Source organism: Polypterus senegalus, chromosome 7, assembly GCF_016835505.1.
Source record: "Polypterus senegalus isolate Bchr_013 chromosome 7, ASM1683550v1, whole genome shotgun sequence".
NCBI lineage: Eukaryota > Metazoa > Chordata > Cladistia > Polypteriformes > Polypteridae > Polypterus > Polypterus senegalus.
Genome location: NC_053160.1, coordinates 192,708,341 through 192,735,070, shown reverse-complemented (window position 1 = coordinate 192,735,070; position 26,730 = coordinate 192,708,341). Strand labels below are relative to the sequence as shown.

The 26,730-nt window shown below is 51.3% G+C and overlaps 1 protein-coding gene across 1 annotated transcript in view; it reads right to left on the bottom strand.

The window, feature by feature from the left end:
* Positions 1 to 4,185: 4,185 nt before the first annotated feature.
* Positions 4,186 to 26,730, bottom strand: part of LOC120532100 (multiple PDZ domain protein-like) — a 44,165-nt gene continuing 21,620 nt past the window's right edge. Inside the window, exons 14-37 of the mRNA XM_039758002.1 lie at positions 22,526 to 22,626; positions 21,911 to 21,999; positions 21,760 to 21,867; positions 21,602 to 21,673; positions 20,797 to 20,956; positions 20,514 to 20,710; positions 20,343 to 20,434; positions 20,084 to 20,162; positions 17,874 to 17,951; positions 16,810 to 16,902; positions 16,657 to 16,731; positions 16,410 to 16,572; positions 14,979 to 15,124; positions 14,199 to 14,282; positions 11,952 to 12,145; positions 11,713 to 11,860; positions 10,729 to 10,815; positions 10,157 to 10,256; positions 9,935 to 9,975; positions 9,598 to 9,720; positions 8,830 to 8,934; positions 8,419 to 8,516; positions 7,186 to 7,309; positions 4,186 to 5,405 (exon numbers count right to left, since the gene is read on the bottom strand). Coding sequence (XP_039613936.1) covers positions 5,259 to 5,405; positions 7,186 to 7,309; positions 8,419 to 8,516; positions 8,830 to 8,934; positions 9,598 to 9,720; positions 9,935 to 9,975; positions 10,157 to 10,256; positions 10,729 to 10,815; positions 11,713 to 11,860; positions 11,952 to 12,145; positions 14,199 to 14,282; positions 14,979 to 15,124; positions 16,410 to 16,572; positions 16,657 to 16,731; positions 16,810 to 16,902; positions 17,874 to 17,951; positions 20,084 to 20,162; positions 20,343 to 20,434; positions 20,514 to 20,710; positions 20,797 to 20,956; positions 21,602 to 21,673; positions 21,760 to 21,867; positions 21,911 to 21,999; positions 22,526 to 22,626 — 2,704 coding nt within the window. The 3' untranslated portion in view covers positions 4,186 to 5,258. The remainder of the gene's footprint in view (positions 5,406 to 7,185; positions 7,310 to 8,418; positions 8,517 to 8,829; positions 8,935 to 9,597; positions 9,721 to 9,934; positions 9,976 to 10,156; positions 10,257 to 10,728; positions 10,816 to 11,712; positions 11,861 to 11,951; positions 12,146 to 14,198; positions 14,283 to 14,978; positions 15,125 to 16,409; positions 16,573 to 16,656; positions 16,732 to 16,809; positions 16,903 to 17,873; positions 17,952 to 20,083; positions 20,163 to 20,342; positions 20,435 to 20,513; positions 20,711 to 20,796; positions 20,957 to 21,601; positions 21,674 to 21,759; positions 21,868 to 21,910; positions 22,000 to 22,525; positions 22,627 to 26,730) is intronic.

Sequence of the window (26,730 nt, the reverse complement as noted above, 5' to 3'; positions counted from 1 at the left end):
ACTGGTGTATTTTGTACACCGGTAACATCCTTTCACCTCCCGGCACCCTCCATGTCGCAAGTGGTGACCCTCCAATGCGACACACGTGACGAATGAGCGCTGGACAATAGTCCTAGACTGGGCCCACTCTGCCCCAAACTGGAAAGTCTTTCATTCAGACAACAACTGGAGGAGGAAATTGGTGGCCATGTGTGCCCTCTGTGCCCATCTAAAACAAGTTGCATCATCAGATTTATTATTAATGCTAGAAGTATCAAAAATAAGGTAAGTGAGTTGGAGTTGTATGTAGCTGAGCACAATTATGATATTATAGCAATAACGGAAACCTGGCTAAATAACAAAGATGGGGATGAGTGTAACATAGAGGGATACACATTTTTTAGGAAGGATAGACAGAACAGAAAAGGAGGTGGGGTTGCTGTTTATGCCAAACAGGAATTAAATGTAAGTCATCTTCAGTTGGATGATGAGCCCCATCTTAGTGAGGACATGTGGCTTCGCCTGGAAAATATTAGGGAAAAAGGTCTCATTTTAGGAGTGTGTTATAGACCACCCAATTCAGACAGTAATTTCAACACACATCTTGTTAGTAATATCAAAAAGGCAAGTTTACAGGGAGATATTATAGTCATGGGGGACTTTAATTATCCAAATATTAACTGGGATAACCTTACAGATGGAGGAGCACAAGAGCAGGAGTTTTAGAAGTAATCGGCGACTGTTTTTAACACAGCATGTTAAAGCACCAACAAGGGGTGACGCCTATCTGGATTTAGTATTCTGTAGTAATCAGGATAGAATTGAGGGTGTAGAGGTGATTGAACCACTAGGGTCAAGTGACCATAATGTAATACAATTCTCAGTATTTTGTAAGAGTACAGATGCAAAGACTAAAATTGTTAAGTTGAACTTTAGTAGGGCTAATTTTGAGCAGATGCGACAAAGTCTAAGTAGGATAGACTGGGATAAGCTTTTAAATGTGGAGACAGTCGAGGAGCAGTGGAACAGGTTTAAAAATGTTTTACATGTAATGCAGGACAGATACATACCTAAATTTGGAAGTAATAGGAAACTAAAAAAATCTCCACGATGGATTAATAAAGATTTAAAAAGAAGTTGCAAAGGAAAAACTGCTGTATAAGGCATATAAGACTAATGACTGCAAAGAGAACCGTAGAGCGTATGAGAACATGAGGGCAACCATTAAGAAGGATATCAGGGAGGCTAAAAGACAGTTGGAGAGGAATATAGCAGATAAGGCAAAGAAGACCCCAAGAGATTCTTTCAGTATTTTAGTAGTAAAAGAACAGTTAAGGAGGAGGTCAAGTTCATCAGGAATAGTAAAGGGGAATTAAAAGATACAGACAATGAAATAGCAGATGCCCTAAACTTACATTTTTCTGAGGTGTTTACAAGTGAGCAAGTGGATAACCTGCAAGAGGTAAATACAACTACTAAGGAGGTACTGAGGGATTTGGAAATTGTAGAGGGAGAAGTGCTGCTCAGATTAAATAAGATGAAATCAAACAAATCACCAGGCCCAGATAATATTTATCCTCGTGTTCTTAAGGAGGCTAGTGAGTACATATATAAACCCTTGACACATATTTTTAGGAAGTCACTGTGCACTGGAGAGATTCCAAAGGACTGGAAAATGGCAAATATCATCCCATTATATAAAAAGGGTGACAGGGCAGATCCAAGCAACTATAGGCCAGTAAGCTTAACAAGCATCACAGGAAAATTAATGGAAGGAATTATTAAGGATAAGATTGAGCAACACATGACAAGGACAGGAGTTATTCTGAACAGTCAGCATGGGTTCAGAAGGGGAGGTCGTGTTTTACTAACATGTTGGAATTCTATGAGGAGGCAACAAAAGGATACGATCAAAGTGGAGCTTATGATATTATTTATCTGGACTTTCAGAAAGCATTTGATAAGGTGCCACATGAGAGGTTGGGCATCAAGTTAAAAGAAGTGGGAATTCAGGGTGATGTTTTTAGATGGGTGCAGAATTGGCTCAGACACAGGAAGCAGAGGGTGATGGTGCGAGGAACCTCATCAGAACTGGCGATGTTAAGAGTGGTGTTCCACAGGGGTCAGTGCTAGGGCCGCTGCTATTTTTAATATATATAAATGATTTAGATAGGAATATAAGTAACAAGCTGGTTAAGTTTGCAGATGATACCAAGATAGGTGGATTAGCAGATAATTTGGAATCCGTTATATCATTACAGAAGGACTTGGATAGCATACAGGCTTGGGCAGATTTGTGGCAGATGAAATTTAATGTCAGTAAATGTAAAGTATTACACATAGGAAGTAAAAATATTAGGTTTGAATACACAATGGGCGGTCGAAAATCGAGAGTACACCTTATGAGAAGGATTTAGGAGTCATAGTGGACTCCAAGCTATCAACTTCCAAACAGTGTTCAGAAGCCATTAAGAAGGCTAACAGAATGTTAGGTTATATAGCCGATCTGTGGAGTACAAGTCCAAGGAGGTTATGCTCAACCTTTATAATGCACTGGTGAGGCCTCATCTTGAGTACTGTGTGCAGTTTTGGTCTCCAGGCTACAAAAAGGACATAGCAGCACTAGAAAAGGTCCAGAGAAGAGCGACTAGGCTGATTCCAGGTCTACAGGGGTTGAATTATGAGGAAAGATTAAAAGAGCTGAGCCTTTACAGTTTAAGCAAAAGAAGATTAAGAGGTGACATGATTGAAGTGTTTAAAATTATGAAGGGAATTAGTACAGTGGATCGAGACTTGTATTTTAAAATGAGCTCATCAAGAACACGGGGACACAGTTGGAAACTTGTTAAGGGTAAATTTGCACAAACATTAGGAAGTTTTTCTTTACACAAAGAACGATAGACACTTGGAATAAGTTACCAAGTAGTGTGGTAGACAGTAAGACGTTAGGGACTTTCAAAACTCGACTTGATGTTTTCTTGGAGGAAACAAGTGGATAGGACTGGCGAGCTTTGTTGGGCTGAATGGCCTGTTCTCGTCTAGATTGTTCTAATTGTTCTAATTCCCTAAAGCTGTGAAAGGACCCACTTAGAGCTTAGCTGCAGGTGGCGTCCCATTGTGTCTACCCCTAAGTGACCAATGCGGTGCCAAAGGACATTACAGTCTGCATTTTTGAGTACCTGAGACCATCCCGAAGTTGACCGGGTGCCCGCTATATCCAGCCTGGATATCAGTTACAGATGGCACAGCAGCCATCTTTATGGGGGTCCTCTGCTGTCCCACTCAGTGCCTCTGGAAGATCTGGCCTGATGGTGGCAGTGCCAAGCAGTTCCCATGGGTGGCACTTGACTTTGGACTGCTGCTCTGCCCGCCTTTCCCCAACATGCACTTTTCAGGAACTCTAAGCTGGCACAACTTTTTGCACCTCTTGGTTGCCACCAGTGCTTCCCAGTCCAGCCATACAGCAGAGTGGAGTTCATTGACTGGGAAGAGTGACAGAGGAGGGCACAGCTGGGCCCACTCGGCTCGGGCTTACTGGTACCTCGGTTACCCTGAAGTGCCCTCCACTGCTCTTTGAAGATCTGAACAAGTAAACGGGTCAAGTAGCAAATTTATTAGATGTTCATGGGAGGGCGAGGAGTTGACAAGGCGCTATAGTCCAACAGTGGCACCAACTGACCCTCCCAGTAACACCGGACAGTCCAGACCCTCACAGAATGGAGTTAGGCGTCCGACCACAGGGTGGCACCGTGATCCTGGGACACGAGCTGAGCTGGCCCTGTGTGGCGTGGCCAAGGCCTCCTCCTCTCATGAGTGAGCGAGATGAAGTGGCACTTGACCAATGGAAGGAAGGTTTGGGCGGGCATCGGGCACCGTCCAGTGCATTGCAGTCCGGTGCAAAGAAAAGTCACAACGTCATTTAAAGGTCACCCTTCAACTCCAGTGGCTTCACTTCCACTGGCACAACGCAGCAAGCGTCAAGTTTTACATGCCACTCTGCAGTAGGCCAACTTACCAGCATCACGGGCCCCCCGTTTTGATAGCACATCGGAGACATCATGGGGTCAGTGCCCATCATACCTTATGACAGCCCTAGTGCAGTTAGTCAAAGATGGCAGACACCGAGCTGCTTGTGCCACAGAAGTCGAAGAGTCCACTTGGGGGGCCGAGGTGAAGACCTTGAAACAAAACCCCCCCCAAAAAAAATCAGCAGAACTAAACGTTCATTTTATTGAAATCACGATGACACACACAAGTCGGTGACTCTACAGGGCAGCTGTTACATCGTGTCACCTCACCCACCTATGCCAGCTCTCAAAGACTTCTACAGAAAATGCTGCCAATGGACAGAAAGTTGCCACACCGGGCACCAACAATCCTGTCACCATCAACGTACCCCAGCAGTCAGATGACGAGTCTGTCCAGTCATGTCACATGTCATTCGAGTCACAGCAGGTGGCTGTCCTACCGCTGCCATCTCCAGCTCAAGCTCAGACATTCATGTTCTTCATCTGCTGCCCTGGCACCCATCTAAAGAAAGGCTTGCCAAATGTCTCATCTTTCAGGTGCCACCCCAATCCCTGCCTTCTGCCCACCGATGCGTGGTGGCTCCCTGTTAACAGATTGATATGTTTATATACGGAGGTGGTTGTGCCAGCTTGATGGCCTTCATCCTCCTCCTTGCCACCCTGCCCCAGCACATCTTCCATTCCAACTGCCAAGGACACCTGATGTGACGGTGGCTGTGGATAAATGACAGGAAGACTAAGAGTCACCTCAGGGCTTCAGACCGCTTTCTGGTGTCCAGCGATGAAGAGGAGGAGGAGTATAAGGAGGTGGTTGGTAGCTGGCACAAGGATGGGGCCTCAAGGGTAAGCCTGCACTTGGGAGTGTGGGTGGCACACAGTTAGGGTTGTGTGTCACAAGGGAGCGCACATTCATTCACACACACACACACACACACACACACGGAGGCAGTTCAGGGGCGGCGCCAGTGTCATGGAGGGGAGGTGACGTCAGCTGGGCGGGGCAGGGAGCTTACAGAGTGTCACTTATTGGGAGTCAACGGTGACCTCTTTTATGGCCGTGTCATTGAGACAACCTCAGCGGCATTCTGGGAGCAGCACAAGATGTCAAAGTGGCGAGATGACCCTCTGCAGTGATGCCACCGCTGCCACCTTCACTGCCCTCGATTATCGTGTGTGTGGGTGTATGTGTGGCGGTGGTCCTCACACTGCCACGTTGTAGTTGTTGTCAGTTTCCATCGAGGACATGCTGGCCTATGACAGGACTGTAAGGGTGACAGAGCCCTTGGTCCTCTTGAGGATGGCGACTGCTTCTTCATGGCTGACCGCCTCCAGGCTCTGCCCGTTCACGGCTATGATCTGGTCACCTCGTTTTAGGCGTCCATCTTCAGCTGCAGCTCCCTGAAAGAAAAGCCACACGGCGTTGGCATCGAATCATACAAAGGCCCACTGAACTCGTGAGACCCACCGCAGTGCCAGGAGCTGCTGACAGGCCCACTGACCACTCATCCCGACTTGCTGCCCTGGTAGTGGCACCACAGACATGATGACCGCATCACATGACTGGCATAATAAGCACGCCGGCCCAAGGACTTCTGAATGTGTGTCGCTGGCCCCCCAAAGCCCCCTGCCAGCTGCACCCTTTAATAAAAACATTTGACTAGCGTCCTCTGGCCTTCTTGCACTTTAAATCTTCTGCGGAGTGTGCCAGCTGAGCCCAAGTTCAGACTCGGCCCCAGGCCACTCATGGCACCGGTTACACCACCTCATTCTCACACTGGAACGGCGCCACCAGCAGACCCCTCAACAAACTTCCTGCAAGTGCCCGCCCTCCACGGTGCCCACGCCAGGACCTGGTGGCACTCAGATTTGTGGACAGGTGGGCACCTCAAAGGCCGTAACCATTGGGGGGGGGAGAACTCCGGAATTCACGGAATGGGGTTACGGTGTTAAAGTCCTCACCATGGGGCTGAACCCACTGGGCCGACGGCCACCCGCCCACTGGTGGGAACATCTCTGGAATGGCGGACGAGGAACGAGGCCCGCTGCGATTTGTCTTTGACTTCCTTTGAGTTCTTTTTTCACAAGCGGGGACAAAAAAAAGTCACGCGGAGCAAAATCAGGCGAGTTGGGAAGACGGCGAGAACTCCGAGAAGCACAAGTCCACTCGATGACGACCTCCGTAAACCGCACTGCGAACTCGTGGAAGGTCAGCCAGATCTCGGTTGGTCTCCGAGTGGCATCTGCTCCACGTGCAGGCCTGCGTCTTCTGTGACACCCCGAGAAAGCAGAATGTCACGCAGACATCACACGTTTAAGGGGCACCGAGAGACACCGACACGGAATGGCATACCAACAATACGGAGCAATGGCAGTCGGCAGACTGGCACAGAATACCGTAAGTGGGCCACAGCTAAGTCGAGAGTGCGTGCCAGGGACAGATTCCAGTTAGGGTGAGGGTACCGCCTCGTATATGATTAGGGTGCCTAATGTTTGCCATTTCTGTGTCACTAATTTCATCTTCTGCTGTGTTTTCGGTCCTTTTGTACCCCCTGAATATTTGTGAAGCACTCCGAGCACAGGAGAGGTGCCGCCATTTTATTTTACTATTATTATATTTGAAGCTGGGCAGCCATCCGGTGCCATTTGTCTGACCTGCACCTTCTTATTTTTGTCACGGAGCCTTCGGGAGTCACATGACTGGGCGCCACCACGTCACACGAGTCGAAGATTCAGCCGATACGCGGCAGGACTGGCGGCCCCTCGAGCTTCACCCCTCTGCTGAGTGAAACACGACGGCTGCAGTTTTCCCGATTCTTTCCAACATTCCGACGCACACCCGCGTAATCCGCCATTACTGTGATGTTAACGTCCGGTGGGTCGTTGGCAGTTTTATGTGTGCCCTGTGATTTGACTGTCCCTGCAGCTGGCAGTCACCCTGCGACTGTCACTATGAGTCTGGACCGTAAGTGTCACACAGGACATGCCGTCTGTCACCTGTGTTACTTCAGTCTGGCCACTGGCAGGCGAGACCCGTCACCAGCTGTGACAAGCGGCACCATCTCAACCCTCCTGGCACCGGCGGGGCATCACTTCTCCACACGAGATCTTGATAATGAACGCTCCCAGACGAGCGAGCGACTGCCGGAGGTCCTGGGGTCGCGTCCTTCTTCGTTCTTACCTTTGTAAAGACAGTCTTGACGTAAATGGGCAAATCTCCATGTGGGCTCCCAAAGCCCCCCACGATGCTGAAGCCCAGGCCATCGGGTCCCCGGTCCAAGGTGATATTCTTGTACTGTGGAGGCCTACGGGATGAGAAGGCACAGACAAAGCTGAAGGGTCATTACTGCTCATTTAAGACCACCAAGGCCAATTGGACCAGGGGGCAGATAACAAACTCCACCAATAAGACGAGGGGCCGGGCTGCAGGACGGAGGTCTTTCAAATTTGTGCAAATGATTGGGCGTCTTTGATGGATTTGCAGATGCCAGTTAATCGGACCAGCCTGGCACCACCTGCTGAATCAGGACCAAGCGTGCCTGCGCTATTCCAGTGGTGGTCTCACTCCCCTCTGTGCTACACACCTTCTAGTTGAGACTCGCCACCCCACCCCTGGGACGCTACAGGGCAGCCCTCCTGGGCAGCTGTGGCACCATGGATTACCACAGGGCATGCTGGCACTTGGAGTTTCCCTGGGGGCCGCCACACCTGGCAGTGATTCCATTTAGTATTACTGAGCCACGGGCATGGAGGGGAAGGACAAAGCGAGGAAGAGGAAGACGAGCGCTGCCCAGCTGTGCTGCCTGTCTGTGTTGGTGGTCCTCCGTATTTATTCGTTTGGACCCCTGCCCATTTACAACAAATGCTTCGCTTCAGAACGCAATTTTAGGTGGCAAATGAAAACATGGTGAAGAAACAGCAAACTTACCCTTTAGGCATGGCGTGGGCGCTACATAACCCACCATCTGTTTTGTCGCTCCTGTGTACCCTAATAAACCTCCCACTGTTGCCAAGGTGTCACCCGCTGCACTTGGATCCCAACCCAGGTGGTTCACCGTGTGGTGGGTGTGGCAACGCGCCATTGGCACATGCTGCCAACCTGTCTGTCTCTCTCTCTCTGTGTGCTCAGCCCCGCGACCCCCATAATGCGCCATGCTGGCTGTTCACGTCTCTCAGTTGTCATCTATCAGCCTAGATGCCAGTTTGTCTGTGGGCTCCAGTGGAGGTTCACCCAGTCTGAGTCCTGCCAGCGTGCCCCCCTGGTCTTATTCAAATGACCCAATCAGTGGCACTCACAGTTAGATATTACAGAATGTAAGAGAGGACCTTTCTGTCACGTTTCTAAAACACGGGCGCGGTTGCACTCAGTTACATACGCCCGCCCGCCCGCTCACCATTTAGGCGCCCATCTTACCCCAGCTCATCTTGGAAGAGGCCGCCGACAGACAGACTCCCTCCCGGTTGGTCCTGGGCGTGGGCAGCGATGACACTCACTTCTCCTCCAGCAATGACCTGTGGGAGCAGTTTGGCACGGTCACCGGTGCAGGGCAACGTAACCCGTCAAGCACAAAGACCCCGCCATCCGCATACACGAGCTGGAAGGCACAGCAAAAGTGAAGTGGACAGAGAGGCCGTGATCTCCGTGCCAAGCGGGCACTCTTTGATCAAGGGTGCTCCCGGGGTGTTGTGCTAATCTGCTTGTATCAGAGGCGGAAGATGGCAGCACACCCAGCCCTTGGAGAATGCCACAGTCACCCCTCTGGACGCACACTTTATTGAGCGATGGGCCGACGGGCAAGACGAGGCTCTTGGCCTCCAAACTTACTTGCAACTCAATGGAGCCCGAGGCGTTTTTCAGCAGATCCACAGCCTGAGAGTGGCTCATGCCCTCGGTCGACGTGCCACAGATGCTAACAATTCGGTCTCCAACCTGGCAAGGAAAAAAAAAAGTCCCGGTTACTCGTCGAAGAAAGGCTCAGCGGTCACTCTGGTATATCCCTAAAAATGATTCAGCCAAATGGACAGGGCACTTCCAAAATGGTGGAAAAAGAAACGGCCCTCAAGTCTGCCTGGCTTGGCACTCCCAGCATGCAAGTGTGGAAGGATGAGTGAGCAAGTGAGACTGGCGTCATTGTGCGGCCCACCACGTTTATCGGTCAGTGCTTTATCGAGACACGCCGCCCTGTTGGGTGACAACTGGGCAACTGGGCAATGCGCACATCTGAAAGGGAATGCCACTCAACACTCCGCTAACAGCTCCGTTCCTCTTATGGTGGGCAGACGGCAAAGAAGAGGAAAGCCAAACGCCCAGACCTGTGGTTGGTTTGTAACAAACTGCCATGGTAGCAGAAAGAAAGAAAGAGAAAGTGACCAGGGCACAAAACACAAATCGGCTCTCACACCAAACTCCCCTGGCACAGCACTCCCGCCATGGTCTGAAAGGCAGATGTTCCCAACATGCACTTGTCACCAGCGTCCCTACTGTCACTTTATCACAGGACAGTCAAATCAGACTAAAACCAGAGAGCAGCAGAGTCTGATGCAGGACACCCAAGGAGGGCACAGATTGACAGATGCCCGCCTTACCACTTACTCTCAGCTTCTGCGTCTGTGCTGCCACACCCGTGGGATGCATCATGGCAATAAAAATGGGAACATCTCCAAGCGGGCTTCCCACTCCTCCGGCAATGCTGATTCCCAGGCAATCCGTTGGCTCCTAGTGAAGGAAGAAACATGGACAGTGTAGTTGCCCTCCCAACATGGCGTGGGGCTCACCAGGCCCTGCGCCCACTCGTTTGCAGAATCGAGCGAGAGCTGAACGGACGAGCGAGGGGCCTTACTGTTGATGGCACACACTGCCACCTCAGAAGGCAGTCGAGAGTGGCGTGAGTGGCAGCAGTCAGCAGGTGTGGCCTCTGTGAGACACGTACCTTAGTCAACTCCACCGTCCTCAGAGCGGCTCGGTCTGACGCTGCAATGAAAAGAGCAGGCCTCGTCATAAACAACCTGAAACGTCCCCTCTGCTCAACAGGACTCCCCGTTCACGTTACTTTACTGTCACCTTAACAAAGCAGCCACCACAACAACAATGGAATCCCACTAACTCCCTTTCTCTCAATGAGCCCCCAGTCAAACGGTAGGGTGGTACTCACAGGCGCGCCGCCTCAGACCACTGTTACAGTCACTGGCCGTGGTGCATTCTGGGAGCAGCGTGCCAAATGATGTCCTTTCATGGCCGTCACTTTCACTTGTCTGGAAGAGGCAAAGCAAACAGGAGTCAGGGGGGCCGTCACGTGAACAGAGCACAACGAACAGCAAATGGGCAGCACCACCCTCCATGGCACCTTCGTTTTTAAACTGGTGCCCATTCACAAGTGGAGTCTCAGCTTTCAGTTTGTTTCGTATGGCATCGTCTCAAAGCCCCCGTGAACGTCGCCAGCTCCACGGCTGGTCGGACCCTTAAACCCCGGGTGGCCCTCTTCCTTTGCTCGGCACTCAGGGTGTCGGGTGAAGCTTGAAAATATCCAATCGAAAGTGTGAATGCCGAGGACGTGAGCCTCTCCCTGAGCTGGCAGCGGCGCCAGGGCCTTCTAATTTACCGGGTACATTACCTTCAAAGCCAAAGCGATGCCACATCTCTAGATAAACCGAAGATATTCAGCACACGGCGGCCCAGCATCAACTTCAACAGAAAAACGGTCACACGCTGGGCTTGAGGGCCTACCTGACTACTGCGAGATGACCGGCGCTCCGAGTGGAACGGCCCCGCTTTGAATCTGCCGACCTCCAGCTGGATCGCTCCAGAGCAGCACTGAAAGACAAAAGGCGCGTTAAGGGTCACCGAGGACGTGGCCACCAGCCCACTGAGCCCACCGAGTCCACTGAGCCATCTCCACGTAGGGGGAATGAGCAGGAAAATGGCCGGGATGAAGTGATGTCAAGAAATGAAAAGCACCATCCAGGGTCACCTACCCCAACACAATGCAGGCTGGTGACAACACAAAGTCACTTGAGGGGTAGGAGAGGACATGAAGGAGGGCAGAAAGCTCAGGAGCAAGGAACTGGTGGAGAAAACCAGAAGAGCAGTGGTGGGACAATTTAAGATTGATGTGCATGAGGGTCTCTCAGATGACAACACAAGCAATTGGGTTTTCCTGGCACAAGATAGTCAGTCGTCCCAAATGCTTGGCTGGCCTGCCACCTCGCCTTCTTGCCATTGGCCACTCGGGGTCATCCATCTTGACTTTCACAGCACAGACATGACGAAGGCTGCACATACCGAGGGGTTAAATGAGCTGCGCTGCTAGAGGGTCCTGACACACACAGACACACGGGTCACAGTGACGTCCCACCACGTGACTCGGGGCTAAATCTGAACAAAAAGGCCCGATTCCGGGTGGTCTCGACGTCTGAGTGCAACAAGTGGGGGGCACGTTATATGCAAACTTTCTAAAACCTCCAACAAACAAGTAGGCAGCCCAGAGGCACAAAAGGCAGCCCTGGCACCTCGATGGCAGCACCTGGGTTCAGCTCTTGGCATGGCATCTCTGGTGTGTTTGCAGGAAATCTGCGAAGGGGCAAAAGGTAAAGAGCCCCCCGTCCCTTATTCTGATTTTGTAAATGAGAAAAAAACGTGACGTAGAGAATGTGTCCCTGCCACCGCCACAATGCCCTGGCACACCACCCACCGTTCTAGACGTTTCTGTACCTTCAGCAATGCGGCCACAGCTTCTTGTGTGGCAGTCCGGACGTCTTCGCCATTGACAGATAAAATCTGATCTCCCTGCATGAGTTGCCCGTCTTTTTCAACCACTCCTCCCTTCACGATGTCTGACACAAAGACGCCTGCGTCATTCCTACCAAGGAAGACAATAAAGAGCAGTAAAGTGCAAACCAGCGCGTAACGGGCACTTCAGTGGCACTCTAGAGTGGACTGCCAGGACCGACCTCTTCCCGACGATACTCAGGCCCAGGCTTTCACCCGGCTGCTTGTGAAGCTCCACCGAGAACGTGTCCCACATGTCGTCCTCCTTGTACTGGGCCTCGTCTCGGTACACCGTCAGGCGAACCTTCTGTGGAGTCTGTCGCAGGACATTGATGGCTTCGTCATGAGTGGCACTTCTTAAATTAATGCTGTTAACCTGCAAATGACAAATCAACCTGATCAGTGTGGACAAGGTGACATCAGGCCTGACGCTGCACGATAAGGGAGTGGAGTGACCAAGGAACAGGTCAGTATGTCCAATGGCACTCTGCAACTCTGAGGTAGACATCCATGCCGGTGATCGTCACCCGTCATCAGTGTCTGCTACTGTGCCAGCTGTCCTTTACTGGTGTCATGCTCTGCCCACTTCTGACAATCAGATGTGGCTCCTGACTTCGCCCAACAGGGCACCGTGGGTGAGGTTTGGCAGAAATCGGCAATGTGCCATCCCAGCCATCAGCTCACCTTTCATCTTTACCAGTTCTTTGAAGTGAGTGCCACGCAAGGCAGCTTCGCACAAAATCTGCACCCAAACAGACCGAGGAGTCACCGTGGCAGGCCACTATGGCATCGTTCTTCAAGCTGATGGACGTTTTACTTTCAGCTCATTACGAAGGCCATCGAAGACCAGCAAGCAAATTCAAAACAGACAAGGAGGTTGGCAAAGGACACAGCGAGTATCAGGTGGGCATAAGACATGACTTGGGACAGCAGCACCTGCACACCGGTACAACCAACGAGGTGGCCTGGCAGATAAAATATAACAAGACGGTAAGACAGACTTGAATACAATTAGGTGAAAGGGCCCGGGCACTACACGTAAGTTATGTGCCTTTCTTGGCATATTTTATATTAGTGTCACTGTTGGTACGTCGACATTCACGCTGGTGCTGCTCCTTAAAAGCTGAAAACTGTGGCCTTAAACAAACAAGACCCGTGAAAACACGAGGATGGGATTGACAGTGGGCATAAAGGGATGCCATCAAAGAGACAGTGGCGCGGGCACACTTCCGAACTTCTGCCCAGATTCGAGAGTGGAGATGACCCTCGGCACAATCGCGTCAGCGTTCTTTGGTAGTCATTTGTAATCGTGACCCACTAATGACCCCCACTATTCTCTTCCTCTTCTTGATGTCCTTCTGCGCCATGTTGTGCCACCGCTCTACGTCTGAGCTGTTCTCCTGACGTCGAAGAGAAGCTGGGAGGCTTGGAATTAAAGGACGTCGGGATTCTGCCACCATGTTAGATGGCCCAGCACAGACTTAGGGGCAGGATGTCAGTTGTGGCCGTGTCTGACTGCGTCCTTTATGGCTGACTGTAGACCCCCACCGGTCCTTGTCCCCTTTTGTCAAGAGGTCCGGGCTTAATGACGATGTTAACGGCGCCATTCACGGTAACCACAACTTCGTTGCCTAAACTATTTTATTTGTGTTTAACTGTACTGCGGTGGGCTGGCACCCTGCCCGGGGTTTATTTCCTGCCTTGCGCCCTGTGTTGCTGGGATTGACCCCAGCAGACCCCCGTGACCGTGTAGTTAGGATATAGCGGGTTGGAGAATGGATGGATGGACGTTTAACTGTACTCCACATGTCACGGTGTTGCAGTGCTGCGCTTAGCGCTGGGCTCTCCACAAGCAGGAGCTGAAGTGAAGTTGGCACGTCTAATCTACTAGGAGGGCCGATGGCTCATGGAGGCTCACGCTGGTTACGCACGCACAGTCACTTCTCAGTTTGCCTTCGTCTTTGGGTTTCCTATGCGTCTGACGGGCGACTAGCTGGGCGTGCAGGATGTTACAGGACACGATGCCAGCTGGCTCTGAGTGCTGCAGGCAGGAACAACAGATGGCACTAAGCTGAAGTCAGCTCTCCACTTCACCCTTCACAGTTACTGATAAAACGTAACACGGGGTCAAGACTGGGGTCAGGGTGCCAAAAAACACGTTCTCAGTCACAGAGCCAAGAGTGGGGTGGACAAGAAGCAGAAGCCAGTCCACGTCACTAGTGACAATACGAGCTGACCAATCAGAAATAAGGACAGGATGACCGTGGAAGTCATGTGTGCCATGCCATCCAATGTGAATTAGGCTGAAGTAAGGCCAACAGCGCTTTACTAAAATGCTAGGCTGAGGGAAACGTAAAGAAGCGCCAACCCGCTGGGCACCGGAAACTAAAACTCTGCGTCACCCAGTGCCACCCAGTCTCTCCTCTTACCTCTAAGATCTGGTCCCCGGCCCACAGCCTGCCATCTTTAGAGGCCGCTCCTTCTTCATAAACTTCATGAATAATGATGGCACCCTAGGAAACAGTTCAGTGGGACACAGTTATTACATGCAATACTCATTATTTCACTTGTGAACCTGGAAAAAGGTGGCAGGAGTGCCCCCTGTAGCCCCTCCTTGTCAGAACATGAGAACAGACGTCCTACAAAGCGCAGGCAGCTCAGCATGCCAGTCTCTCTTAACAAGGCACCTCCTGAAGGAAGTGCGAGCTGGCACACCATAGTTGAGATGGCCACAGACAAGCAGGTCTGCTCTGCCCACTGGTGCCCCAAAGGGTCTGACACCAGAACGCTTGGGCAAAACCTGCCCGCTCAGTTCAAGACGCACAGACTTAAAGAGCAACCAGCCAACTGCAGCTGGTGCCCAAAGTCCACGGTCAGTCAAAGTACCACCGTGGTAAAGTTTAAGCGCCTTGTTGGCCATCTTTGGCTTTCATTTACAGTCGTGATAAAAAGATGACAAGTACACAAGTGCCCGCTCATTGGTCAGTCATGCGGTCAGAGCAAACCAAACAGCAGCCGGCCCAGGTGTCAGGTGATCTCAGGGGCGGCCATTACACAGCACTCCAATTCATCAATAACAGGGTCCGGCAGTGCCACCTGGTGGGCTCTTATGGGGCAGGGAGTGAGCTCACCTTACCAAGAGGCTCCTCAATTAACTTTAAAACTTAGCGCCCACAAACGGGCACCCTCCGAGCGCCACGCATACCTACCAGCAGCGTATCTGCTCCGCCAACGATGCTCAGTCCCAGACCGGTGCGCCCTTTAGAGATGTCGATTGTCGTTTCACATCCCGGGATGATAGGACAGGTGGCAGGGTCTGATGCCAGTGTTGCCGGCGTGCACAACCTGCCCAGAGCTGTGGAGACAACAAAGGCCCGCGCTCAGTTCTGCGCTTAATTTTAGTTATTGCCCTGTGCAGAAAGGACGCCGAGCTGAAATAGCTCCTGGTGCCACTGCTCAGCATGGCGTTCATTTGGTTTACTGATCAGCCCAACTTGCACATGCGGAGCCACTGGCACACATCATCATCTGAGTGGGGGATACACTGGCATTCAGCAGAGCAGACTACAGATCAGTGGCCTGTCCCCTCCACTTTAAGCCCACTGATGTCACAGACGCGCACTGTCAAGTTGACAAATGCGAAGGCCCCCCTGCCACCATCTCTCATAACCCAAGGTAACCTGCCATGCGGATTTTCTATTCTTTCCTTCTTTTTTTCTTCTGTGCCCCACCTCTTCTCACTCTCCTTCACTCTTTGTCCTCTAAGATGTCACCTGGCCATTTCATTTGCCAGGGGCTTTCCCATGCCCATCCTCAGCCCCCACTTTGACCCAGAATGCCCTCCTTTCGGCCAGTCACGTGGCCCTTTCTCTTGCCTGTCCTCTTCTGTGGTGGCACCCAGGTGCCCCTCAAGCCCACCTTCTCTTGACCTTTGTGCTTGCCCTCTTTACTGCGCTGCCCCTCCAGCTCTGGAAACTTTGAACTTATGTGGTGTAAGTATTAACGGCAGGTCTTCATACCGTCAGTCCTTCCTGTGTGTGAGTGGCACAGAGTGACCACTTATTATGAAGTATGGGTCACTTGGGGCAGGTGTTGGGTGGGCTCTTCTTACTTCATGATGTTTTAATGGCTCATCCCTGATCGGGGACCCCCCTGAGAGAGGAGACCCAGTAAGGCGCTATATAAAGGCGCATTGCCGTAGGCATGGAGGAGCCACAGGAGCATTGCTTGGCTCAAAGTCCTCAACGCTGGTGACACAGAGCATGTGCAGCATTGCTCATAATGGCACTCAGTTTTGATTCCATCTCTGCTCCACATCTACTTTCAGGGGGTCCAGAGGGTGTCCACTAACAGAGCCCACCTTTTTAATTAGCTTGTCTCCAAGCCAGCACACCACATTGGCTATCACAGCTCCAGGATATGATGTCACTACCCACATTGTAATTTTAAAGTAAAGATACGCTCTGCTTTGTCTGAAAGTGACAATTAAGGGGACATTATCAAATGGCCATTGGAGCTCAGCAAGAACAGCAACCATGGCGCCATGTTAATGTAACCCAACTGCACCATAGCTCTTAAAGCCCCCCATTTAAGGTCATAAGAGAAGTTGGCCAAGGTCAAAAGAGAGGTCAGCCCCTTACTGCCATGGCAGTCCACATCTGGGGAGTCCAGGCCAGCATGCAGCACATCGCAGTCTTCGCTGCTGCCAATGGGCAGAGCCACTGGAGGGGTTGGGGGGCCTTCCTCATCCGAACTGAGTGTGAGCTTCACGGAGCTCTTGGCTTTTTTCAACATGGTGATAACCTGAGAAGACAAAGAGACAATTGAGTACAAGTCCAGAGAGTCCGCACCACCACAGACTACTGCAGGAGTCCCTATGGTGCCCACCTTCTCCACAGGCTCGCCCAGGACAACTTCATCATCCACTGCCAAAATTCTGTCTCCCACTTTGATTCTGCTAGTCTGGAAAGGAAGACACAGACAGGTGAGAACCCGATGCCCCACTGGCCAGCTGATGCCCTTAAGCCGGACCTCGCTTACTTTGGCGGCCGCACCACGTTCTGTTAAGCTCTTGATCAGCACGCCTGCCTTTGTGTCCTCCTCACTGATGGCGATGCCCAGGCCTCCGTCATCCTGAATGAAAAAAAGAAGAAGCAGATGAGCGTGAGGATGTCTGCCATAGTGTGGCACGACCTCGGCTTGGTGCTTATAACGCTCCGCCGCTGTGGCCAAACGGAGCGAGGGACAGGCACTGGAAGTGCTGAGCATCTGGTCAGAAATCCATTTAGGTGTCTTGGCCTTGTCTGAGTTTTGGGAACACAGACAGGGTGGGGTTCATCACTGACCAGACGTCAAAGGAAATCCTCAAAACCCACTTGCCGTTGACTTTTCCCTGCATGGACCCTGCTAGTGACATGAAGTCAGTTTAGCTGGAGAGCAGGTGTGGGGCACAGGGTGGGCATCACAGGCCGCTTATCACCCAGGTCTGGCAATTGTCCACACACAGGAACTGCTATAGATGGGCTCTCCTGCGCTTCGGACGCGCTGCTCCATTCCAGACTCTGCACCTTTGCCCAGTTTCTCCCCATACAACTCTAAATTCTGGATTGGCTCTGCCACCCGACCTCTTGAACGGCATACAATATTTGTTACTGGCTCTAAGGCAGCTCCGTCACGGAGTATTGGTAAGTGACGAATCTCGATTCGGGTTTTGTGAGTGAAGTTTCTCTCATTTATCTACATTAGCGATGATCAGATGACATCGTTTTGTGACCGTTGTGAGGCCACCGCCATGTTGTAGAGGCCCTTTGATGGTCATATGACAAACCACCTGACATTTCATGTCATCAAACTCCACCCAATAAAAACGTAGGGGCACAGCTACCTCACCAAACCCATTCTATGCCAAGCACTTGGCTGGCGTTGCCCGCCTCAGCCAAAGCATAACAGCGTTGCGGACTTTGCTCTTCTCTTCGCCCCCTGCACCAACGTTCCGTGTGTTCCTCGTAATACTTGAGCTCCTGCCTGTTAAGAAGACTTTGTTTCTGCTGGTGTCTCTCAAAAGAAGATGGCGAGGTGTTCAGCACGAGGGGGACTTTGCTTACCTTGGGAAGAACGACGTGCTGAACCCCTTTGAATCGGTCAAGATCGAACACCAAAGGTGGCACCATGGAAATGCAGCCCTACAGAAATAAAGACAAGACATGTTGGCGTTAGAACCAGGGCCGACGCCAATGTCGAACACAAGTGTCAGCGAATCTGTGCCCACGGCCCAAAGCAACGGAGACGCCCAGGCATGCGTACGAGAGTCATAAGGCGGTGTGTGACACCAGGAGCACGTCCCCCATCCAGTGACACTGCAGGCGAGTGGCTCAGAACACTGGCTGATCAGAATATGTTCAGCATGGCAAAGGCACTATATAGGAAATAAATGGCGCGCTGATTCTTCATTTGGCGCAGTGCTGTGAACACATTTCAGCCCCTCTCTCGATATCCTCCATCATGGCACTTGAGATCTTCAGACAAAACATCCATCCATTATCTAACCCGCTGTATCCTAACTACAGAGTCACAGGGGTCTGCTGGAGCCAATCCCAGCCAACACGTGGCACAAGGCAGGAAACAAACCCTGGGCAGGGTGCCAGCCCACCACAGGGCACACACACTAGGGACAATTTCGGATCGCCAATGCACCTAACCTGCACGTCTTTGGACTCCACGCAGGGAGAACCTGGGAAGCAAACCTAGATGGGCCTCCTAACTGCGGGGCAGCAGCGGTACCCACTTCGCCACCGTGCCGCCTCACACAAAACCTAATGTTAGATAAAGGAACCTGAGAGAAAATAAAACGCCAGCATCTGTATTGCTCGTGTGAAAAGGTAACGGCCCCCTTGCTCACTCAAATAGCTGAGACTCAGCTGACTGAACACAGATAGCCCCCCGCTGAAACCAAGCCCCACCATAAGAGTGAAGTCATCACCACAAGGAGGACACTTGGCGTCGATCAAACTTATTAGTTATTTCAGCTCAGTGTCCCGTTTGTTGAAATTAGGCACTGAGAAAAGGGAGACATTGGTAGGGCCCCATGACTCCAGCACACCACCGTGGCAGCCATTATGTCCACCTGGAGAACACTGGGAATATCTGCTCAGAAAGAAAGAACAGCAAGGTGCCAGCCTCTGCCATCCAAGAGTAACGTCAGTGCCAAGCAACACCAAGATGACCAACATGACCCGAGCCTTTTGGAATAAGGAGGTATGGACAGACATGTCTGCGGTGGGCTGGCACCCTGCCCGGGGTTTGTTTCCTGCCTTGTGCCCTGTGTTGGCTGGGATTGGCTCCAGCAGACCCCCCTGACCCTGCTGTTAGGATATAGCGGGTTGGATAATGGAGGGATGGATGGATGGACAGACATGTCTGGTGTTTGACAAGAACAACATGAGACCAACAAGAAAACATGCTGGTGATGGCGGTGATGCTTCCCAAGACTTGCCATGCTTCCCAAGACTTGCCATTACTGCAGGGAACGGGAATTGTACACTTTGGCAAAATATTCTCAAGAAGAACGTCCTTGACCAAAAGCTGGAGCGCCATTGGCTGATGCAAGTGGATGATGAGCCAAAACACAAAGGCAAGTCTACAACCGAACGGCACAGACGTTTTGAGTGGTCCGGTCAAAGAGGAGAAGCTGAGCTGAGCAGCCGATGCTCACAAACTGCATTTCTACAAAGAGGAGCGGGAGGAAGATGTGCCAGGAGAGGGGCAGGAGGGAGATGTGCCAGGAGAGGGGCAGGAGGGAGATGTGCCAGGAGAGGAGCGGGAGGGAGATGTGCCAGGAGGGCTCGGCTGCGATGACTGCTGCTGAAGGTGCTGTAACCCAGCATGGGGGCAGCGAGTGTCCCACAAGAGTGACGGGGATGCTGGACAACTTTGTTCCTTCAACAAAGAAAGTCCCCGATTAAAAAAATGAAGCCTTGTGCCCACTCGGGTGCCCTCCCTTTCATATTCATTGTATAAAACAGACAAAATCTCAACATGCCAGGGACCAAAACTGCACCACAGGAAAGCGAGCAGCCCCGCACTGCCGAGGGTCCCGGTCCCAGGGCTTCATGTCGTGTGCCGGCAGGGACTGGGCAAGTGGGCACAGCTTTGAGTTTTCTTGTTCAGCTCGGCCCCTCCTGCCCAATACCACCATCTTCAATGAGCGAACGCGCACCGCCTTAACGCACCAAATCAAAGTCGGCAGTTCAAACCGCCCAAGACGTTGCACATTAGACTGACAATCAATTGCAATCCCATCGAAACTGAGGCTTACTTCAGGCTGGGATCCAGTGGCCTCGCTGGTGAGCTCCTTCATGGGCCCGACTGCCATCTGGTTGAGTGCTTCAGTATTCCTGGGAAAAAGAAAAAAAAAAAAGCAAACGGGGCGAGATGACGACAGACGGCAGACATGAATCGCAACGGGAGCGGCGCCCCCAAGCGGACGGGGCTCAAGCCAACGACGGGGTGGAGACCTTTGACTTACTTGGCACAGTCTCTAAAAAGTGATGTGGAGAATGCGGCAGGGTGCTCACCTGATGAAGATCATCGTGACCTTTGAAGGTGCACCTTTAATGATGGACGAGGCATTCTGGTGGCTCCTGCCATAGAGGATCTGACCGTTGATCTGCAAAGAGCCAGCGAGTTTAATGGCAACGCCCCTTCCCAACATAACCTGCGATCTGATTGGCTCAGTGCCGCCATACCTCCAGCAGCTCATCGCCAACCAAGATTCTGCCATCCTTGCCCGCGGCCCCGTTTGGATCGATGCCCACGACAAAGACGCTCATCCTCGACCGGTCCTTGTTGCCTGCCAGGCTCAGCCCGAGGCCCGCCCTGCCCTTCTCCAGCTCTATCATGTGCAGCTCTCCAGGCAGACTTCCGTAGCGGTGAATGATCTTCCCTGAAAAGGACAGACAGAGAGCTTTACAACATTCACAATGGGGGCAAATCTTGGACGCCACTTCCGTGCTCTAGTGTCCCACTTACTCCAGCTGTACCCAAATTCATCCTGCTCTTCCTCCGGCGACCCGGCTCCGTCGGTGGCCTCGGCGTCTGCCCATCCAGCACCAGCTGTGGTCTCAACTGGCAGCCGTGCCATGGCGCCAGGCGATGCTCTTCCCATTTCAGCATCCCGGCGACTTGTCACCTGGAATGGAAAGGCAGCACGTGAGCAACAGTGTCACTCATTTGGGCAAACAGACTCCCAAATTAAAACCCGGCAGCGGGTGTGACTCGCAGTGTTGTTTCAGTTCCCAAACAGACCAAAGTCAGATGAGGACGTGACATGTGACAAAGTAAATACCCCTGGGGCAAAGGCGCTGCGCGGGGGCCACACACAAGTGGTCAAGTGTCATCTGCACTGGCACAACCAACCCAAGTGGCTCCAGCAGGAGACCGCCAGTCAGCAATGAAGACGGCTAGACCAGCCCGACACCCAGCCCAAATGCAAATGAGCGACCCCAATTCATGTCCCGACCTGGGGACACACACAAGTGACACACTGCCCCCCAGTCAGGCGGGTGCCATCTGTTCAGTCGGCTGTCAGGCCTTGTCCTTCACCGAGCCCCTTGTTGTCACAAATGTGAACTTCAAACTTAAATCAAACTGCAAGTTAGCAAAAATAATTCAAATGGACACCAAACCCATCAGCAAAGAAAAAATAAAATACAAGACGTGTGGGCAACTGAAAAAACACTGCGTGATAGCGATGGCGGCCGTGCAGCACCTTCTCCGGCCCACAATCACGAATGAACGAGCACTCCAACAGACACAATCCCACAACCCCACAAACCTTAAAAGGAGTAGGAGCAAAGGGGTTAGCTGGGGAGAGGCCTAGGAAAAGCCTACTGGGACGCAGCGAACCCTACAGCGACAAAAGAAATTCGACAGGTTTAGGATGGACAAGCGGCGCAAGTGAGAAACATGCCGAGACCCCGTGCCAGCACTCACCTCCAACGGGTTTTCACTCAGTGACGCCTTGGCCAAATTGCTTTGCGATGGAGATGGCTTGTCATCCGCCGAGTCAGCGGTCACCGTCTGGAACAAGAAGAGCGCCAGCAGAGAGCAGTCACTCAGTCATGAAATCAAGATGGTCACGTCAATGCCACGATGCCAGACAAGTCGTACGGAGGAGGAAGCGAGGCCCGGCGTGTGAGCGGCTCACCTGTGACTCGCCGTCGAGTGCCACCGCTGGAGGTCAAGTCACAACTCAGGGCGCCTTTTATAAGGATGAGGCCTGCATGCCGCCAATCAGACCCCAGCGCTATGGACTGTGGCGACGACCCGGCCGGGACGTACGCCCACCTCAGACCACGTGGGGGCGACCACCCTGGTTGCTATGGGTGCCCCAGTGCCTTGGAGACCCCGGACCTCAGCACTTCCGCCACACCCCGAAGTGCTGGTAGGGGGGTAAAGAAGACCAGGGACACCCGGAGCGGTTCCGGGGACGCAGCCGGCACTTCCGCCACACTGGGGCGCGTCGGTGGAAGATTGCCGGGAAACACCTGGAGCCCATCCAGGTGATTATAAAAAGGGGCCGCCTCTCTTCATTGGATGGCTGGAGTCGGACGAGAGAGAAAGGCACAGTGAGAAGGCCTGGACTTGAGGGGTGATTGGGGTTGATGCACTTATGGACTAACCATCATGTCGACCTGTCTGTGTCCGGGCTGCTTCCCACGGGACTTGCATCTTATTGTGTTTAAAAGGTCAGATCTACAAACAGCGGACGACGCCAAGGTCCACTTCATTCCAGTGTCACCACACCAGCTGGTGGGAATGCCAGAGGCTGACTGGGGGATGAGACATCCGAGGTGGAAGCTAAAAGGGCCAACCACATCAGTCAGAGGAGGCCAGAGGCTGAGGCCACGTACGGCGGCCATAACCCTGATGTTGGCCGCCGATGAAGGCCCAGATAGCTACTCATGGTCCCAGTCAGCCCCACTAACTTGACTGGGGGGCTCCACAGGATGTCTGTGTGTGTGCACACGTGTGTGTGTCGGTGTGGACAGGTCAAAGAAAATAAAGACCAACACTCCATATACCCGGAGTCTGCCCGTGGCTAACGTGGCACACAAAGATCCCAAGGGCCCTGCTGCCACTTTCACTGCCCAGCGTTTGGGTTGAGATTCTGTAGGCTAACATGCGCCAAGGAAGTCCATTCACCTGTGGCCGATTTACCCCCTCGGCTTACCTTCACATCCATCCAATGCACGACTCAGGTGGGCACAGTGTGGCTCCCTTGGGCATCATCACAACAAGTCTAAGGGAGACTGTGGGCAGGAATGGCAGGGGTTGGGGTTCAGCTAAAACACTTTGGCAGAAAAGGCGGTCATGTCAGGGTGCCCTGAAGTGGGGGTGCTGACAGGGGACAGTAAATGGCCCAGCAAACGAGGGAGACCTACTACTCTACTAGCAGCGGCGGCGATGGCTTCTTCTAAAAACGACACACACTGCGTTACCACAAGTCACAATATGGCTGGACACGTCATGCCACTGAAATGCAGATGTGAGTAAAACCTCAGCGGATCACCCAAAGTTCACCTCTGAGGGCGAGAGAAGGATTGAGCCCTCTGGGCATTTATGATGGGGTCGGGGGGCTCAGTGCTTTGAGCTCCGCAGGGCCAAGCGGCTCAGCATCCATACATTGAACTGTGTACATGGCTGTCATCCTCCCATCATCCTCTCCAGTGTCGCTTCCTGCCTTGAACCCAGTGCCGTCTGGAGAGACCCCAGCACCATCACCACACAACCGGCTGGGCCTCTTGAAAACTAAGAAAGACACTCTTGGGCACATGGAGCACCAGTGCTAAGACCCCATCACTGTGCACAGACAGTGGGGTGCAGTTACTGGTGCTCGACAGACAACTGGAGATGGACCCCCACGTCAGAAATGCTTGGTCCCTCTGGGGGTTGCCACATATGCAGGCCTTCACTTCCTTCCATTTGCTAACAGTCAGCATTCGCGAATGCCAGGCACAGCCAGCAAGTCTTAGATGGCAGTAAGATACGCTTGGCACTGTGAGCTAGAAGACGTGCTCTCTCTCTCTCTCGTGTCATTGCACTCGCTTGTCCGTCATCAACGTCACCTCAGCAGCTCTCCGTGCCCTGTCAATGTGTTAGGACTTATTGCTAGGATGCCATCTGTTGTGATGTGAGATCTTACATATAACCTGATAAATGTTTTGTACGTCTTTATTTGTAACTTAGTGTTACTCTGGTGAGACGCATTCGTGTTTGCCCCCCTGTTTACGACAGGATTTGGGGGATGTGCCTTAAACCAGTTTGACGAGTGTTTCTCTGCTAAAGTCTTTCAACACCCACAAGTAGGCTAAGGTGTACTTAACATATGGTCTCTTTGGCAGGTGTTAAGATGTTCTGTTCCCCCATTGGTCTGAGGTATGGCTGTTTGGAATTGGCTTGTCTCAGACGCCTGCAAGTACCAGGATGTCCTATTGGCTGTAGGGGTTGGACAGAACATCTGTAAATGTACGTGCGTAACCTCACATATCTCTCTTGCTAACCTGTGATGATGTAGAAGTATCCTTCTCTTGCTAACAACTGATGAAGACCATCACACCATGAACTGATGAAGACAACACAATGAAGAGCACAGCCCAGCAGCCATATTGAACAGACATGCGGCTGAAAGCTGAGCACCAACGATGCCTTAACTAGAGACATTTGAAGTAACTACAAGTCTGTGTGCCACCTGAGTTACACGTCACCATTTGATCAGGTTGCCAATATTCAAATGTACTTTGCATTTTGTTATTATTTATGAATATTATCAGTAACTAGCAAAATACCCGCGCTTCGCAGCGGAGAAGTAGTGTGTTAAAAAAGGTAGAAAAAGAAAAGGGAACATTTTAAAAATAACGTAACATGACTGTCAATATACAGTATTTGTTTTGTGAGTGTTACTGAGTGTTGCTGTCATCAAGGATTTGATTCTCATTATTTCTTTCAATCAGGTTCGTATTTGTAGGATGTGTTGTGTTCAAGTTACATTCCGTGTTTGTCAATCGTTGTAAAGATGACAGGTTTCATTCATCGATTCGTTTCTTACTGCATCAATAAACAGCTCGTCTTCTTCTTTATCTGAGACCTGACACACTGCATGCACGTTTTTTTTTTTACACTGTCTTCCTTTAGCGGGACATTGACTTTTTCCAACGTGTGCTTTGTTTCCGCAGTAGTTGGATTTATGAATATGCTTGTATGTATCAGACGCTTCATATTTTTTGCTGCCTTTTCAATTGTGTAATTCGGTTTTTGTTCAGTGCTCTTTGGAACTGTTGCCTTTTATCTGTGCACTGCGTCAGTTCACGTGAGCCGCTCGGTGTACATGCAACGAAGGTTCTCAGCTGTGCTGGTGCCATCTCGTGCTATGTCCATGGCTGTATTTAATGTTACCTTAGTCCTGGCACTTAAAACCTTCTCTCGCAGTTTCGCTGAGTTTGTGTCAAACACCACCCTGACCATCTCATCTTCCTCTGCATAAGCACAGTCCTTCACCCGTGAATATTTACCCGTGGCAGTTTGCTATTGGATTGCCGCTGACGGACGGCCTTATATGGGCAGGCACTAAATTACAAACGCCAGCGCAGCCTGTCTATGAACTTAATTTAAAGTGTAGGGTTTACATCGTGCTTTGTTTCAAGTAGCAGAACTCATGAATATGGTTGTATATGTCACTGCCGCTTCTTATTGTTTCGCTGCCTTCTCAATTATATAATGCGTTTTCTTCAGCGCTTTTTGAGGTCTTCCTGGTTTTCTATGTGCTGCGTGATTACGTGGGAGGCGTGATGATGTCACACGAAACTCCGCCCCCACGGCGTTGAAGCTCATCTCCATTACAGTAAATGGAGAAAAACTGCTTCCAGTTATGACCATTACGCGTAGAATTTCGATATAAAACCTGCCCAACTTTTGTAAGGAAGCTGTAAGGAATGAACCTGCCAAATTTCAGCCTTCCACCCACACGGGAAGTTGGAGAATTAGTGATGAGTCAGTGAGTGAGTGAGTGAGTGAGGGTTTTGCCTTTTATTAGTATAGATACCTTATTTTATGTGTAACTGAACTCCTGCTTGTCTTTTTACTACGTCTAACTGCCTGAGGTTATAGATATAGAGGGGAAGGTGGGGATACGTTACATACAATAATACCTTATAGACAGTGGTAAGTCTGTGAGATTAGACATTGTGACAAAGGCTACATATTAATAATACAATAGGGGAAAGTAGAGCAAAATATATTACTCTACCAAGATAAAACACCATCGCACGGCCATTTTGGATCACATGCTAACCTCTGCTACTGCGGCTTATTGCTGGCCATGTGACGTCACCACACGACTGTCCGCATGGACGTCTTCTAAAAACACAAAGCTGTGCGCAGCGAAGTCCTCTTTTTTTGGTTCCTTGCCTCCTTCCTTCCTCGTGTGCTGACCTCTCACCCAACTCCCTACTTGGCGTCTTCTGCAGTCTCTTTGCTTCACTCATCTCCTGGCCTTCCTGCCTTTATTCTTTCAACTTAAAGCCCATACCAAGCATGACTCTGAGGGGCTACGGCAGCGCCAGGATGTAACCCAGTGGACACCAGCACTCTGGCCAGCAAGCTGACTTGGTGAAGAGAGCCGTGCGTGTTGGTCCTGTAATTATATTATTAATATTAATATTATTATTGTTAGCACTGGAAAGCACACCCTCTAGTGGTCAACAGGCCTTAGGTCACGTCAATGTCATCTGAGGATAGCAGTAGCAAGCACAGTTGAAAGGATGAGCCCTCCTTCGTTAGTCCAGACGGGACCATCCCGACACAAGTGACTCCTGTCACCTGCAGTCAGTCGGCTGTGACATTTTCAGGCATTGTAATAAAGCCATGTTGGCACAAAACAGAGTAACAGCAGCACGCGTGTCCAGC